This window comes from Neofelis nebulosa, chromosome 2 (genome assembly GCF_028018385.1).
Source record: "Neofelis nebulosa isolate mNeoNeb1 chromosome 2, mNeoNeb1.pri, whole genome shotgun sequence".
Lineage (NCBI taxonomy): Eukaryota > Metazoa > Chordata > Mammalia > Carnivora > Felidae > Neofelis > Neofelis nebulosa.
In genome coordinates this window covers 211,198,301-211,215,094 of record NC_080783.1, presented here as the reverse complement: position 1 = coordinate 211,215,094, position 16,794 = coordinate 211,198,301, and the positions used below count along the sequence as shown (strand labels likewise).

At 60.2% G+C, this 16,794-nt stretch overlaps 1 protein-coding gene across 1 annotated transcript; it reads left to right on the top strand.

Moving 5' to 3' along the window:
* The first annotated feature begins 280 nt into the window (after positions 1-280).
* EFHD2 (EF-hand domain family member D2) lies at positions 281-16,576 on the top strand. The gene is made up of 4 exons (XM_058718992.1): positions 281-671; positions 12,432-12,579; positions 13,811-13,945; positions 14,849-16,576. Exons 1-4 carry the CDS (start codon positions 361-363, stop codon positions 14,978-14,980), a joined length of 726 nt encoding a protein of 241 aa, XP_058574975.1. The 5' UTR covers positions 281-360; the 3' UTR covers positions 14,981-16,576.
* The last annotated feature ends 218 nt before the right edge of the window (positions 16,577-16,794 follow it).

Genomic DNA, 16,794 nt, shown 5'->3' with positions numbered 1-16,794 from the left:
GTCCCCGGCCCCCAGCACGACCTCCGCTGCTCAGCGGCCACAGCGAGGTGGGGAAGGGGGGGGGGGGGGCGTGGAGTTTTACGGGGGCCCCAACCCCGACGGTGGGGCAGCGGGGGCGCGGGGCCCGCTCCGCCCCGCGCCCTCGAGCCCAGGCGGTGGGCCCCGGCGCACGCGGGCGGCGCAGGGCCGGGCGCGGGCGCGGGGGCGGGGAGCGGGCGGGCCCCGCGCGGGGCCTAAGTCCCACCCCCGGGGGCGGCGCCTGGCGCCGGGGAGTGTCAGGAAGAGGAAGAGCGCGGCCAGAGGCGGTGCGGGCGCGCGGCGAGCAGGGGCCGGGCCCAGGCGGACGCCGAGCGGGCCACCATGGCCACGGACGAGCTGGCCAGCAAGCTGAGCCGGCGGCTGCAGATGGAGGGCGAGGGCGGCGCCGAGGCCCCGGAGCAGCCCGGGCTGAACGGGGCGGCGGCGGCGGCGGCGGCCGGGGCGCCCGACGAGGCGGCCGAGGCGCTGGGCAGCGCGGACGGCGAGCTGAGCGCCAAGCTACTGCGGCGCGCCGACCTCAACCAGGGCATCGGCGAGCCCCAGTCGCCCAGCCGCCGCGTCTTCAACCCCTACACCGAGTTCAAGGAGTTCTCCAGGAAGCAGATCAAGGACATGGAGAAGATGTTCAAGCAGTGAGTGCCCGCCCGACCCGGCCCCCTACCCACCCACCCCGCGCGCCGGCCTTGGGCCCCAGACCCCCGAACCCCGCGCCGCGCGGGACCCCCTGCCGCCAGCTCTGCGCCCCCGAACCCCGACACAGCAGGGGTGGCGACCCCGCGGCCCCTTTCATTTAATCACGAGGCTTCAGGACCTCCTCCCCACCGCGCGTGTGAGTCTGGCGACCCCCAGGCCCTGGCACGCGACCCCCTCCTCATGGTGACGCGGTCCCCAGTACACCTGACGCGCGCACTCGGTGTGGGGACCGTGCGGCTCTTCTGGGTAATCCCGAGTCCCCTCGAGCCCCCCACTACCACCGTACACATGAGTCCGAAGACTCTGGGTCTCTGGCCTAGGACCCCTGCCCAGTTAGTGAAGCTTCTCTCCAGACACCCGCGCACACTGCGATTTGAAGACCCCGTGGCCCCCCTTTCCCTCTCCCTAGCGACTCGAATTCCCCACCCCCACCCCCTGGTCAAAAACACCCCCCTCTACACACCCTCCAGCGCCCCAACAAACGTTACCGGTCCCTTCACCCCTTGCCATACACATTGTTTTCATCGGGGTCCTTTCATTTCCTCTGCTTATCTCAGATGCCCCTCAACATAGGTTCTGGGCAGGGACACCCCCCCCCCTTCCCCTCCAATTATTCAGCATCTGCTAGCAAACTGTCATCAAAGACCCTTCAGACCTTCTCACCCCAACCCCATCCACCCTGCTATCCAGGGCCCCTGTCCTTGACCCTCGGGTGGTCTCCCCAGGGAGAGACCCCTCCATCCCTGCCCCCCACTCTGCAGGTATGCACCACCCCTTCCCATCCTCCCTTCAGGGCTGGGTTCCCTCCTCCCTCCACACACTGTCCCTCCCTCCTCTTGCCCTAAGCCCTCCCCAGCAGCTTTGCAGTCACTGCCCCCCCCAATCTGTCAGAAGCCCCCATCTCTCCCCCCTTCCCCCACTATGTTCCCTCTTCCGTCCTTCATGGGGTTCCGACACCCCATACCTCCGTATCTAATTTGCCTGGTTGTTCTCACCCCTCCCTTTTCCTCTAATTCCACACATTGTGCCCTTAGCAGATTGGACAGGCACCCCCAGGCCTGTGGCTCAGCCCTCCCCACCCCACCCCCCCCCAAAAAAAACACTTAAAACCTCTCTGAAGGGACTAAATGGTCCCCTTCTGGTCCATCCTTGAGAACATCCAGTTGGGACTGAGACGGACAGTCAACCTCTTCACAACCACAGTGGGGGGGGGGGGAGGCAGGGGGGGCGCTAGTGGTAGAGTGTTGTGAAAGCACTCAGCCCCCTTCCCTTTGGTACCCTTCCCCACCTGTTGTTGCCCAGCCCCTTTTCTGGTGGGGGAACAGCCCAGGGTATGGTCTGGAGTGGAGAGGTGCTGGCACACCTTGGCAGGGCAGGATGGGGCTGTGCGCCCAAGCAGGAAGCCCAGGAACAGGGTGTTTTGCAACCCCTACAGCTTGAGAAAGGCTCTTTCCCACTTCTCGATGCTGCTGCTTCTGCCTTTGGCCCCAACACAGGGGAAGAGGGCTTTGTTTCCCAGACCTGGATGGCTGGGAGCCGCATACTTCTCCAAGGGTCAGCCTGGGGCGGGGGACTGAGTCCTTAACCCTCCTCCGGGCCCTGAGGAGCCTGCTTCTTTGACTCCAGGGTCTTTGTCGGGAGTTCTTCTAAAGTTTCTTCCCCGCCAAAGACTGGCACCATCTGGAGAGCAGGATTTCCAAGATTCCAACCCAAACTGATAGAAAGCTCCTTGAGCCCAGGGCTAGGTATAGATAGCTTCACTGTCTGGAATTTCCCTGTTGAGCCTGCCCCCTGCCTTGGGGGCAGGGAGTTCGGGGCGGGGCGGGGGGGGGGGGGGGGATCGTTTAAATGCAGCCATGATCCCTGCGTCAATAGTGGCTAGGTACTAACTCCTCGATTCCACCCAGCATCCCCACGACTAGAACTATCACCACCGTGGCACAGCTGAGCAGTCTGGGCACGGAAGAGTTAAATAACTTGCCGAGACCACACAGCTAGAAAATGATGGAGCCAGGATCTGAACTCAGGTCTATGACTCTAAAAACCACGTTCCTCCTTCTGGGTTTTCCATCACAAACATCTGCTTCCGTGTGGGAAAATGCACTTCGCCAACACCCCCTTCCATGTGCGTGGCTGATTTTCCACCTTGTGGACCCACCACCGTCCCGTGTCTCTCTCTCTCCCAGAATCCTCCTCCTCTTGGGCTTCCACAGCATTCCTACACCCCGCCAGAAAAAAAAAAAAAAAAAAAAAAAAGGACGGAGCTGTTTGGGAGAACCCATGCACCCCCAAAATGATCTGGGACTTGGGAGGCTGCGGCTTGATCAGAAGGGCGCATGACCAGAGCAATGGCCTTGAAGCTGCATTTGCAGGCAAACTCACTTGCTAGAGAGGCTGCTTTTGGGTGTTAGTTTGACAAGGTTGATGTTGATGAAGTTAGGGGGGAACTTAAGCCCTCCCAACACCCCTGCAAACCAGCTCTTGGCACGACTGACCGCCGGTGTAGGGGGCAGGAAGGGGCCAGGGAGCTGCCCTTCTAGGGAAGGAAGTGCCGCCCGCAGTGGTGGGGGGGCCCTGGCGGGGAGAGAGAAAGCTGCCGGTTTTGTATTCAAGGAAACAAGGCTTCTCTGTGCCAGCCAGCCGAGCCCAGCTGAGCCCAGCTGAGTCCCGGCCGGGAACAGCCGACACACAGGCTGTCGGGAAGGACAAAACCCCTGTTCTGCTTCTGCTGTCCTGGTGGGGCTGCAGCCTCCTGGGTCCAAACAGGAACCTGCTGAGAGACTTCCACCCTGGTCTCTAGCTCCCTGGCAGGGAGGAGGGTTGCCCCGCCCTCCTGGAAGCTATTCACCAGAGCTGAGGGCAAGAGATAGGTCATAAGGAACCGGGGGCTGGCCTTCCTGAGGAGGCAGGAGCTAGAAAGCCTGGTCTTGAGTCCTCCTGGCTCTGCCCTCACTGGGCGCGAGTCTTCCCATCTGTAAAAGGAGCAGGCTGTACTCAGCAATGACCTCCTTCTTTCTGAGAGGTCCTGAACCCTTCTGGATGACAGACTGCCTCCCAGGGCCTTCCGGTTCATCCACTTATTAGCTGGATACTTCCTGAGGAGGGAGACAGAAGGAGAGTCAAGGAGATTGAGGGAGGCAGTCCGCCTCTGACCTCACGACCCAGCTGTGCAGGTGCCTGCTGGGAGAGACACCTCGAGGGTGGACTCCAGCCTTTCCCCCCACTTTACAGAAAAGGAAACTGAGACCCAGAAAGGTGTGGTGGTTCGCTTGGGATCACAGGGAAGTTTTCAGTGGCTGAACCAGAGCACCCTGGTCTATACACTAAGGATGATGGTCCCTGCTTCTCGGTCGGGGCTGCGAGGAGGTGATGCCTGTAGAGGGCTGGCCTGGTGCCCAGCTCGTGGAGGTCCCCGCGTCCGTGGAGCCTGGATGTTCAGTCCTCCCTCCCCAGGCGGCCTCAGGCTGCCTCAGCACCTCTAACCCCTCTCCCCACCTCTGTCTCTGCCCATCCATCCAGGGCTGTTTCTGGAACCTTCCAGCCAAAGAGGGAATGGTATGACCCCACAGAGCCTCAAGGGGGCCCACCTCTGGGCCAGCAGCAGCCTGCACAAGGCTCTGTGGGGTTTCGTGAGTCAAGACCTGCCCAAGAGGGAGGCAGCCATGTAATTCTGAACCTGCTGTGGAATCTGAGGAAGATGCCCTAGTTCCCTGCTTGGCCAGCCTCGTCCCCAGACGCTGTGTCTCATGACCCCTCCTTGAGTCAGAGAGGCAGGCTTCCCTCTCCTTCTGGACGCCTCTGCCTCCCCTCTTCTCCATTTGCTCCTCCTCCACATGTCCCCTCAGACCCTGTGCCTCACAGCACGTCCCCCGGTGTCCTTCCTGAAAGATAGTATGAGGCACAGTCGTTCAGAGCAGGGCCTTCGGGGTCTGTGGTCCTGGGTTTGAATCCCAGCTGTGGGCCTGGGACAAGGCACCTAAACCTTCCGGGCCTCCGTCCGTCACCCTAAAAACAGGGAGAGTACTGGCACCCACCTCCCAGGGCAGTTGTGAAGTCCTTCACCCGGTGCTTGGCACAAAGTAAGTACTGTTCCTGTCACCTGCACCCCCAGCCCTGGCGGTGGTTGTCTGTGCAGGTGTGGAAGTCGCTGCACAAAAGCTGTCGGCTGCCTCCACTTACCCCACGTAGAGCTCCCGGGCCACCGACAACCTCACGCTGTGGGCCGGAGTGATGGGGACCCGGCATGAGACCCCCTGCCTTTTCTCTTGCTGAACAGACGCTCTGATCGACAGCTACGTGCGGCTTTCATAAATAACAAAAAGTAGGGAAATGAATTCATTATCACTTAATTACGTGGAAGGCAGGTGGCAGAGAAAAAGGAGAGAGCAAACGACACTCTGGAGGGATTCAGAACTGGGACTCCAGCGCCCATCTGTGCAGCTGCGTGGCTCGGGGCAAAGGGTGCTCAGCTTCTCAGCCTCAGTTTCCCCCTGGGCTAGGGACCCTACCTGGTAAAGTTCAGAGGATGCAGCTTAAAAAGTCCTGACTCTTTGTAAAGAGTCCACCATCATGTCCCGCCTGTGGGCTGTTAAAAACATAGATGCTGTGGAAAAACATAAAAGCCCTTCGTCTGAGCATTCATCAAACACGTCTTATATGAAGTTTCTGCTTGTATTAAGTTCTAGACAATCCAGGGAAGAATAAAGTTCCTGCCGTCAGGAAGCTTAGTCTCATGAACGACGGTAGTGGAGAGGATGGGCCCCGGGGGCTAGAAATTGAAGTTTCCATTTATTCCTACCATGAGGACCAAACGCTCTCATGAGAGATGCCATGGTGATGCCCTCTCCGCAGCCAGCCCCCTGCCTCCACGCCCTCTCCTCATTAAATGGAGACACCGGGTCCAGTTGTTCCCAGAGGAGCCTGTGTGTATATTTCAGGGATTGAATTGAATCTGAACGACAACACAGTGAGGTGGCTAGTATCGTTATCCCCATTTGCCAGGTGAGGAAACTGAGGCTCAAGAAGGTTGAGTCACTTATCCAAGGTAATAATAAGTGGCAGGGGCAGGACTGGAAGCAGGTCTGCCTGCGGGGAGCCCCAGAGACCAAAAGAGGGCTGTGTGTATGGATGGGAGCTGGAGGGGGCTCTCAGGGCCTCTGCGGGGGGAGGGTGGGTACAGAGGTTAGGTCCTTCCACCTGTAGCAGCCAGGAGCCCGTCTTTCTGGGAAGATGCCCCACCCCTGGGGAGGGAGGATTTCTTGAACTTGGTGCTCACCCTGTGCTGTTCCTACTTCCCTTCCGCTTCTGAGTCACTGCTCCCCTCCCCCGCCTGGGGACTTTTGGTTCCCCTTTGGTTTGCACCTTCCTGACTGCCTTCTCCTGTCTGTCCGTCCGTCTGTACCCTCTGGGTCCAAGGCCTGGCTTCAGCAGTGAGGCACCAGGCCCTGCTGCCTCAGGGGAGGCCCTTTAGCAAAGCCAGGCCAGCCGGAGGGAGGCCAAGTCGCTCTGAGACCTCAGCAGGGACAGTCCCCACTCCCTCCTGGCAGCCGAGTTCCCTCTGACTGCCGAGCAGCCCTCTCCTTGGCTGACTTCCGCTTTTCAAGGACTGCAGAGAAGCCAGAGTCCCATGCCAGAAGGGGGCAGCTAGAGCCTTGTGGAGACCCTCATGTGACTAAGACCGTGGCCACTGTCGGCCCCCTCCCTCCTGGGCATTTTGCCTCTTGTTTAGTCCTTTTATGACGGCCGGTGAGATCCTACCTACTGTTTTCACAAACTACCTACTATTGTCACAAACGAGAAGCCTGGGTCCCACAGAGGTTCCGTGCGTGGCCCGTCCAGAGTCACACAGCTAGTAAGGAGTGGGGACAGCGTGTGAACTCGGGTCTGTCCGACTCCCAAGTCCCTCGCTCCCATGGGACCTGGAAAGGGCAGCTCGTTAGAAGTGTGCTTGCCCAGGTTCCGCCCCGGGTCTACCCGATCAGAATCTGCGTCCTAACGCTCGAGTGTAAGAAGCGCCAGGCCGCCCACAGGTGACTTCTGCCACTGGCCTAAGGTTTTCCTACAGGGAAGGCAAGTCTGAGCAGTTAAGGGAAGGAGGAAGTTAAATAATAAACACGAGCCTGTGTTAGACGCTCAGTGAATGTTCGGTGCAATCGCTGATGTAACAATAAGCGTTAAGAGCCGGCAGGAAGGAGGCAGTGCAGGAATTATTGGCAGGACACCCACCGCTGACGTTACAAGCCCGGGGAGATGGGGCTCAGCGTGCTGTGGTTGAACCCAAGGTTAGCAGGTCCCAAGCCCCGAGAGCCCCCAGCAGATGGCCGTCAGCCTGGGGGGCCCCTGCCTGGTCCACTAAAAAGCTACGGGAGAGCCATGAGCAGCATTCGTGCACTCGTCCACACGCACGTACACACCCTCACACCCTCACACCCTCTCCTTGGCCGACATGGCAACAGATCGAGTGTCCAATTCTGTAGATAGGGCTGGAGGAAGTGGTGAGTGGCTGGGCTTTCCCCTCATGAGTCAGGCAGTCTGGGGGCAGGGGCACGCAGGACCCCACGGGCAGGGCCGAGCAGCGATCATCGAGCATGTGGGTGGCCACCTGCAGAGGGAGGTGGGCAGGGCCCGCTGGCTGTGACAGCGAGCAAAGCCAGAGTTTTTCTGTTGTCCAGGACTTGCCTGCCCCAAGGGACCTGTCTTCCCACTTCATAGGGCAAAGTGTGTAGAGGCCTAGGAGCCACTGGGGGTGGACCAGGCCTGTGAATGCCGAGACCAAAGCCAGGTGGGCCTGGGGGATCGTTGGCCCACAGACACCACCCTCCCCAGCTGATTGTCCTCCTGGGGACCCCCGTGGGCCGAGGAGCCACCCACAAAGGCCTGGGATAGGAAGCAAAGGGACAAAATTGGGGTCTCCTGTGCTCCCACCTTCCCCCTCATTCTGCCATCAGACTGCGCAGCACAGCTGGTGGGTGGGGAGGCTCGTGTGGGAGGAACCACCTTCCGATAGACCGTTCCAGAGCCAATATGGGCTACCATGAGTGAAGTAGGGAGCTTCCTGTGCCCAGAGATATTCCAAGACCCGAGCAGGAAAACCGCGTTAGGAATCTGACCTTCACGAACGGCTGAATGAGTCACCTCCAGTATCCCTCCCAGCCCGAGATTCTCTAGTACAGGGTGTGTGAGCATCGGGACATAACATGGCAGCTAAAAGCATGTGTGTTTCGTCAGATCGGGGTTCGGATCCCAGCTGTGTCCTTGTCAACCAGGGCTTTGGCCAAGTGGCTTCCTCCCTGAGCCTCTGTCTCCTCGTCTGTAATGGGGGGATAGTCATGCCAGCTTCGCAGGGTTCTTGTGAGGGTCTGATACGGAACACTTGGCGTTGTGCCTGGCGCTTAGTAAGTGCTCAGCAAAGAGTAGCCACTAAGGATAATATTGTTAGGAAGCAGGGACGCACACTGTAAGAGCCAGCGGCTGCCCGCTGCCATAACTCCTGGATATCAGAGCCAAGCCCGGAGGAGCAGCCGGCCGGGCGGGACCTGCTCCGTGCAAGGGTGCAACGAGGCAAAGTCTGTCTGGGCGGTGGCCGTCTACTCCGCTCTCGCTCTCGAGGGTAGATGGGAGGGATTTTGTCACCAGCATCCGGGGCGGCAGCTGCCGAGCCCTGCCTGCCGAGAACTATTCAGGGGGAGGCGGGTAGGAATGTGGGCACGGTGCCAGGGCCCGCAGCCTCCCTCCGGTGCTGCAGAAAAGTGCTGAGCTCCCAGCCCGCGAGCTTTGTTGCCAGTCCTGACCAATAGAATTGGCCCTCCCAGGCAGGCCCCAGGCCGGGCTCTCAACCCCGCGTCCCCCAGCCCTGCAAGCTTGAGAATTCGGGACCCTCTCTGGGACCAGGAAGGAGAAGGACGCAGACAGGCGGGAAGAAGGAAAGCCTTTGGCTTTGGGGACCCTGCAGTCCACCCGCTGTGGAACCCTGGGCTGGTTGCTGCCTACTCTGGGCCCCAATTTCCCCCACATATCATGAAGCAGATAGACCAGGCTGTGCTGCCTCTCTTGCCCTGATCCCTCTGAGCCACCTGCACCCTCAGTTCCAGCTCAGGGAGAGAGTGATGGATGAGAGGGTCTCCCCAGCCAGGGGGTGTCTCCTGTGTTGCCAGTCATCCACCTGCTGGTGGCACAGTAACAGCCCCCTCCCCTTGTCCCTTCCTTCCTGTGAGAGGAAGGACAGAGTAACCCAGGGCTGGGGCTCCCCCCCTCTCTCTCTAGCCGGCGAGGGAGCAAACGGCTGTCCTGCTGTCTGTCCACCTCCCCAAGTGGTGGGGTCTGGGAATCGGGCCTCGTGGGGGGAGTCGTGGGAGCCTCAGAGGAGGGGGAGATGCTGGGGGCGGCCCCGGACCAACTTGCCCACTCCCTGCCTCCAGAACAGTCTGCGGCAAGCATTTCGTCACAGCCATGCGCCATCAGGACGGGCGCCCGAGGGAGAAGCCCTCGTATTTCTTTGCCGTTTTCATTCTTATCAGCACCGTTTTTATGTTGTGTGTGCAAAGCACTTAATGTAGTATCTGGCACACAAAAAGTTCTCAGTGGCCACTGTTCCAACAAAATTAGCAGGCTCTAAGCACCTGTTATGTACTAGGCATTTTGTGTTCGTCGTCTCATTTAATCTCTAATCCTAAAAGTGGGTAGTAATAACAATGTTTCTATTATTATTACAGTCATTATTGACCGTCTGTGCTAATTAAGTGCTTACCGTGGGCCAGGCTCTGTGCTAGGAATATACTTGGGTTGTCTCTTTTAATCTGTGCCTTTGTCCTGAGTTGGGTCCTTTGAGTTCCATGATATAAATGGGAAAATTGGGGGGGGGGGGGGGGGGGAGGCGGGGTCAGGTGATTTAACCAGGGTCAGCCAGCCAGCCAAGAGGCAGATCTGGGGTTTGGACCCCAGTCAGTCTCAGCAGAGTTGATGTGGACACAACCTTCAAGGCCATCTTCAGTCACATTCACCCTGGCACCTGCTTGATCCAGTGACCCAAAGCCCACCCACCTCAGAGCCCAGGGCACATGATCTCTGCCTGCTCCCTCCAAGCCTCATGGTAACAGCCTCCCCCCAGTGTCTCCTCCTTGCGGGGGACGCAACTCCCACCTAGCACCTGACCTCTGTCACCTCCTCTTGGTGATTGATCCGCTGGCATATGGCCAGCCCCTGCATTGTCCCCTTGGGGCTCAGAGCCTGCCGGGGATAGAGCCCAGACCCAGTCATTGATTGACCTTTGATTGATGCAGGCAGTGGTTCAAGCCACAGCCCAGCCAGGCCTGGGAGCTGCCAGAAACCAAGAAATACAGAGTCCAAGTCTCTGTCCAAGTTCGGACACGTTATCTGCACTTCCTCTGACACTGAGCCACCCCCCAGCTGCAGGAGAGATCCGTACACGTGAGCGGTAACTAAAGGCAGCGCTCAGGGGGTGCAGGGGGGCCGGCGGAGAAGAGTGTGGGAACCACAGGGATGGGGTGTGAGTCCCTGGCCAGCTGGTTTCCGAGCCGGTGCCCTCACCCCTACAATCCTCATTCCCTGGTCAGTCACATGGAGAAGTAATCCCGACCCTCCAGGACTGCTGAGCACAGAAGCTGTAAAGAAATGCCTCGCACATAGTAGGAGCTTAATAAAGGCAACTGGATCCCAGTATAGTGACGGTGGCTGCCATTTCTGGAGTCAGCTCCACGTGCCAGGCACTGTGCTGGGCGCTTGGCACGTAGGAGCTCGGTCAGTCCTCACGGTGCCCCTGCAAGAGAGTCCCCATCACGCCTTGGCCGGAGGCTCGAGAGGCAGGTCTGCCAGAGCCCAGGCAGTCTGTCCCCAGCCCTGACATGTCATTGCTGACTTTTCACTGCTGTCCAGAAAGCGGTGGGGTTTTGTTCTCCTGAACAGCAGCACCCATGCGTCTTGCCCCAGGAAAGACTGACCCCCGCCCCCAGGCCGCCGTCCGCGGCACGTCACGGGGTTTCAGGCAGTGGCCCCTCACCCGACTCCAAAGATGGGAAGAGGGGCCTCTGCCACGCCCCCCGCAGGGCCCCTCCAGCTTGAACTGGAGCCTGGGACTGTAGGCCTGCCTGACCCTCCTGAGGCCCACAGCCCTCTACCACATCCTCTCGCGTCAGCCTCGCCCGCAGGGACCTCCGGCCCATCTGCCCCCAGCTCCAGCACCCCCTCCCACCCCTGCAGGGCGGGGGACAGAGGCCTCAGGACCTGCGTTCCCTGCAGGGTCCCCAGAGCCTCCCCTGTGCTGCGTCGCTCCCAGCCACTGACTCGTGTGAACTATTTATACCCCTGCACATACACCCTGCTGTGTAGCCCCAGGGCACACGGAAGCGGGCCGGGCACGAAGCGAATGTGCAGCTTTATGAGCCTGTTTATGAGCTGGGCTTCCACTCCTTTCCTTTACTGCTCTGGGACCTTGGGCAGGTCACTTAACCTCTCTGAGCCTCCATTTATATAATACGGTTCTCACCGGGCTTAAGTACAGTAAAGTTCCCGGCCCAAAGACCGATGTCAAAAAGCGGTTTCTACTAGTTGTTCAAGGTCATGCGAAGCTTATATATAACTAGAGTTGGGGGACGGGGACTGGGGAGCCCTGAAGAAGGCACACAAATGAAGTGTGGACGTAGGAACTCTCAGACCAGGACACGGGTTTCTGCGGCTCAGCCCCTCAATGTCACTCTACCGTCACCAACACTCACCCAGCCAGCTTGAGGCCTGGGGACTACACAAGGTTTCTCTAGGCTCAGAAGGCCCATTTTAGCCCTGAGACCACTCTCTTCCCAGCCCCCGCCAGGAGGCGGTCCGGGCAAGTGTTTGGTTAGCCTGATAAGAGGGCATGGCTAGGCTGTGCAAACAGTGCCCACATCCGTCGTGCTGTGATACACTCTGCACTCAAGGCACCTCCCCGGCCAGGGGACCGGGCCTGGAGGCCATCTCTGACCCAGGCGCTTGCCACAGGGAGGCCAGTCAAGAGAGGTGTTTAGACAACACACACACACACACACACACACACACACACACACACACTGTCCCTGCGTCTCCTGGACCTTTGGTGGAAGAAAACAGACCTGAAATGTGCAGGCACACTTTTATCACCTTATCAGTGTTCCAGCCCTTTCCAGCCACCCAGCCATGTCCCCACCACTCGCTGCACAGACTGTTCCCTGAGCTCGCCCCAGGCCACCTCCCAGAAAACTAGAAGTGGACCTCCCTCCTGTGACCTCCGGCCCTGCCCTGTGACATGTGGTACCTTCTGCCTCTCCTGAGTTGGGGCAGGAGTGGGGGAGAGATGGGGCCAAGATGTCCCTTGAGCGCTGGTAGAGGTGCTAGGCTGACCCTGGAGATAATGTCAAAGCCCCCCCCCGCGCCCCCCCCCCCCCCCGCAGTCCATACCCCGTGGAATCGTGAATTCTTTCTCCCTGCTGGTTCACGTCACATTCAGTGCAGGGAGGCTGCGGCTTCAGCCACAGTGTTCGACACGTAAGAGGCTGCGGGCCGTGTAGGGAGTCCCTCGTCATCAGAGATAACCAAGCGGAAGCCACAGATCCGGAGCCCATTCCAGCTGCAATGGATAGGATGACAGGCTCCTTGCAGCCCAGCCTGTGATGCTCTGACCGGTCAAGTCTGAGGTGTCAGGACGTCCCTGGCCTCTCTCGCCCCTCCCACAGGTACGACGCCGGCCGGGACGGCTTCATTGACCTGATGGAGCTGAAGCTGATGATGGAGAAGCTCGGGGCTCCGCAGACCCACCTGGGCCTGAAAAACATGATCAAGGAGGTGGATGAGGACTTTGACAGCAAGCTCAGCTTCCGGGAGGTAAGTCTGCTCCCCATGTGGACGACTGAGGGGCTTGTGCTCGACCGTTGAATGGCTCATAGTTGGCTGAGGGACGCTCCGGTGGGGATCCTAGAGCAGCCACCGTGGGGATCCTGAGGTGCCTGAAGTGAGAAGGAGGGACATCCATTCCTTCATGTAGTAAGCATTATGGAGTGACTTCTGACCCTGGGTGCAGCTTTGGAAGTCCAGAGAAAGGCCTTGTGCTCCGAGGGCCCTGGAGCACAGAGGGGGAGATTCCCAGGGAGTGAAATGGCAGCGTGCCGTGACTCAGGAGAAGAGGGGGACAGACGGAGGAAGTGACACGACTGTGGTCCGAGAGGGGCCAGGCTCTGCGCTGGGTGACTTCACACCCTGGATCTCACTGGGTTCTCACTCTGGGACAGGAGTCAGGGGCAAGCCTGTTCTCTGGAGGAGGCAATGGAGGCTCCCAGCCAGATAACAGCAGCACTGGACCGCAGGCAGCCCAGGCCGAAGGACAGGGGCGGCCTCCTTCGGAGAACTGGCAAGAAGCATAGAGGAGGCAGGACGAGAGAACGGTGGTGGGAGGACGAGTCCAGGGAGGAAGGTGCAGGCAGTGCAAGGTGATGGAGGCAGGACACGGGTTCAGAACCTTCTTTTGTCACTTTCTGCCGCTGAGATGTGGGGGCAAGTTTTTTCCTGGCCTCTGAGTCTGCCTCATTCTGTAAAATGGTCACAATCGTATACTTTCAGGACTCAGTGCGTGGAGCTTTTTTTTTTTTTTTAAGTTTACTTATTTATTTTGAGAGAGAGCACAGGGGAGGGGCAGAGAGAGAGGGAGAGAGAGAGAGAATCCCAAGCAGGCTCCGCCCTGTCACTGCAGAGCCCGACGCGGGTCTCGAACTCATGAGTCCTGAGATCATGACCTGAGCCGAAATGAAGAGTCAGCTGCTTAACTGACTGAGCCCCCCAGCCGCCCCTAGTAAATGGAACTTCTGAGCAGATTAGTTTGAGGAGCAGTGAGACAATGGTACGGGGTAGCTTGGGGCTGTTCGTGGGATGTGAACATGGGCAAACAGGCCTGCAGTAGCCCCAGATCCTGGGAGAGCGGGAGATGTGTCACCTTGCCTCCCACTGTACAGGTGGGCAAGCTGAGGCCCAGAGATGGGGGGGCCCAGAGCATGGAGGGGGAGAGCCCAGACCTCTGGCCCCATGCCCCTCCCTGACACCTCGTGCCTTTTCCCTTCCGCAGTTCCTCCTGATTTTCCGCAAGGCAGCGGCTGGGGAGTTACAGGAGGACAGCGGGCTGCACGTGCTCGCCCGCCTCTCCGAGATCGATGTCTCCACCGAGGGCGTCAAGGGGGCCAAGAGCTTCTTTGAGGCCAAGGTGAGGAACCAGAGGATGTGTGGGGCTCGGGGGGATAGGGGGTGGGGGTCCCCCGACCCTGGCACGAGGAGAGGGGTGGCCGGGGTGTGACGGGACCCAAGTTAGCACGAGGGTCAGTGCTCGTCCTTCCTGTCCCCGCTGAGGAGCGGAGCACTGACGCCCGGGCTGGACTGCGCGAGGCCCACAGCACTCCTGGCTTCTGTCCCCTTCCGGCCGGGCTGTGGTCCCTGCCAGCTTCTCCTCTGTCTCCCTGGCCCCCGGGCAGGTGAAGGGCGTAGACTCTTGAAGAGTGGACACGGACCCCTCTGTGCTGCCCCTGGCAGACCTGTCCTTGAACGCTGGGCCCAGGAGACAGCAGAGCAGGCCCAGCTCACGGGCCTCCCCCGGCCTGGAGGGGGTGTGGGCCCCAGAGGCCGTCCCCGTGCACAGCAGGCTCCCCGTGCAGCACATGCTCAGGTGGAGAGAACAAGTAGGGCTCCTGGATTCTCCGCCCCCGGGCACCTGCTTTTCCTAGTTTCTCTCTCTTCCCATGTTAGCTAAGAACATTCCTTCTGAAGGTCACCTCCCACCTCCCTCTGCGCTTCTGGGGTTGATGGGCCATTTCAGGGATCGTCAGTGGGAACAGGTGCGCATCCGGGCTTCTCGGGACGGGAAACCCGAAGAGCAGCATCGAAAGCCCCCCCCTTGCGGGACTTAACGCTAGGCGGTGGCCACCGAACGTACATTCGAGCTTCCACCCCGCTCGGTGAATCCACGAGGCCAGTGGTCGGGCAGCAGGCTCTGAATGGAGAAACTGAGGCCCAGGGCCAGAGCCGGTGCGAGCCGGGCATGGGCCGGCGGGACACCTGGGGGCAGATCCCTCTCCCGCCCTGCCTGACCCACCTCGTCCCCGCTCGGCTGTAGGTCCAGGCCATCAACGTGTCCAGCCGCTTCGAGGAGGAGATCAAGGCAGAGCAGGAGGAAAGGAAGAAGCAGGCGGAGGCGATGAAGCAGCGGAAGGCAGCCTTCAAGGAGCTGCAGTCCACCTTCAAGTAGCAAGGGGCTGCGGCCTGACCGCTCGGCCCCGGCCCCCAGCCCCCGGCGCCCGGCCCGGCCCGCAGAGGCGGGCAGACCGGAGGCCAGGCCTGCATCCCGGCTCCATCCGAAGGGACCATACTTAAAACCTAAAGCGTCTGTGAACGGAGCCAGCGGAGGGGTGTCCAAGGCGGCCCTGCCTCCCCCGCTCCCCCCCCCCCGCCCGCCCCCGCTGTTCCCGAGGCCGCGACACCAGTGCTGGCTCCTCGCCTGGCCCAGCCCTCCCCGGCGATTCCTGCGCGTCTGTCGCCCCCCCCGGCCGTCCCTCTGCCTGCTCCAGCATCGCAGCGGCCCCGAGCCCAGCTCCTGGCCCTAGGGTCCCCCCTGCCCCAGGTGCCTGCCCTCCACACACTCTCCTCCTCCCTTCCCAGAGGCCTCCTGCCCTTAGCCTCCAGGCCACACTGCCCCCCGGGGGCCCTGCACCTCGGGGAGGCGCTCTGGAGCAGAGCACGACCCAAGGGGCTGATCAGAGACAACGAGGGCTTCCCGCCCCCCGACAGCCGACAGCCGTTCCTCCAGCCCCGGCCTCCTCTCTCTGCCAGAGGGGAGGGCGCTTCTCTTTCGGCAAAGGGACCCAGGCCCTGGCACCCCGTGCTCACACGGAGACCCCGGCCCTCTGGGGCCCCGCCAGGCAGGGTGAGGGGGCAGCTGTGCCCATCTACCTCACGGGCCCACACTCTGCCGGCCACGCGGTGGATCGCGGGCAGGGAAGGCTCTGGGGGCAGAAACGCCACCCCCTCGTCTCCCTGGAACAGCCCGAGGGGCCCAGGGGCTCTGGAGAGAGCAGGGTGAGGAGGAGGGATTGTCCCCTTCACTGGGAAGGAAACTAGTGTCAGGCTCCGTGCTCCGGGAGGCGTCCAGGAAGTGCTTTCAGTGGTTTGCACGGACCAGGCGGCGGGGAGCAGGGGCCTGGCTCGGCCCTTTCACGCCATCCTTCCCCATGCGATGTGCACCGCCCTGTCACCAGCGATGGGACCCGTCCCGTCACCCCCACCCCCTGAGGAAGCATGGGGACCCCGGCCCTCCCTGTGCCCATCCCCAGATGGGCTGCGGCCAAGCCTGTGCCACCAGCCCGGTCCTGCGCAGCTCCCGGTGTGCTCACTTCCGTGTGTGCGTGCGTGTGAGTGTGTGTGTCCGTTGCCGTGTCGTGAAACTGCCCGTCACCCAGTCCAAACACGTGAATGGCCACCGAGGCCACGGTTATGCAACTTTCGGTGTGTGTCAAGACAACGTCACTGCTTTTTAAACATGACAACTCTTTATTTTAGTAAAATGCCCCCCAAGAGTCCACAAAACTCCTGTTGGATTTGCAGAGGTTTTATTTTTTTGGCCTTAGAATCTGCAGAAATTAGGAGGTGCTGACCCTAGTGCGGCAGCCTTGGTCCTGAATTGCGTTTGCCTTAGCGGATGTGTTTATACAGATGACTATAAAAAGTTCTTTTCCTTCGGCTTCTCGCTTTTGTTTTTTTCCCTCCCTTCTCACCTTCCCCCAAAGAAAGCTACTTTTTCATTTGGTGGTACAATTATTTTTTTTAACTAAAATAAGATAAAATTCTATATTCTTACGTGTGTGTGGTTTTTGTTGGTTGGTGGAAGAGGGGAGGGGCTGGGAAGGGAAGGAAGGGGACCAAGTCACCTGGGTCTGGGGCAGTGCGTGCTCAGGTGGCCCCCATGTCACATCAGGAACCAGGGAGGAGAGTCTTCCTAACGGAGGTTGAGGGACGCCCACCCCCTATCACCAGGGACTGCTCTAAACCCCATAGCTCATATATATA

Excerpts from the sequence above, each read along its gene's own strand:
- EFHD2 (XM_058718992.1), top strand. The coding sequence starts at position 361 with ATGGCCACGGACGAGCTGGCCAGCAAGCTGAGCCGGCGGCTGCAGATG. Across the intron at positions 12,580-13,810 it reads GCAAGCTCAGCTTCCGGGAG|TTCCTCCTGATTTTCCGCAA; the intron begins GTAAGTCTGCTC and ends TCCCTTCCGCAG. Across the intron at positions 13,946-14,848 it reads AGAGCTTCTTTGAGGCCAAG|GTCCAGGCCATCAACGTGTC; the intron begins GTGAGGAACCAG and ends GCTCGGCTGTAG.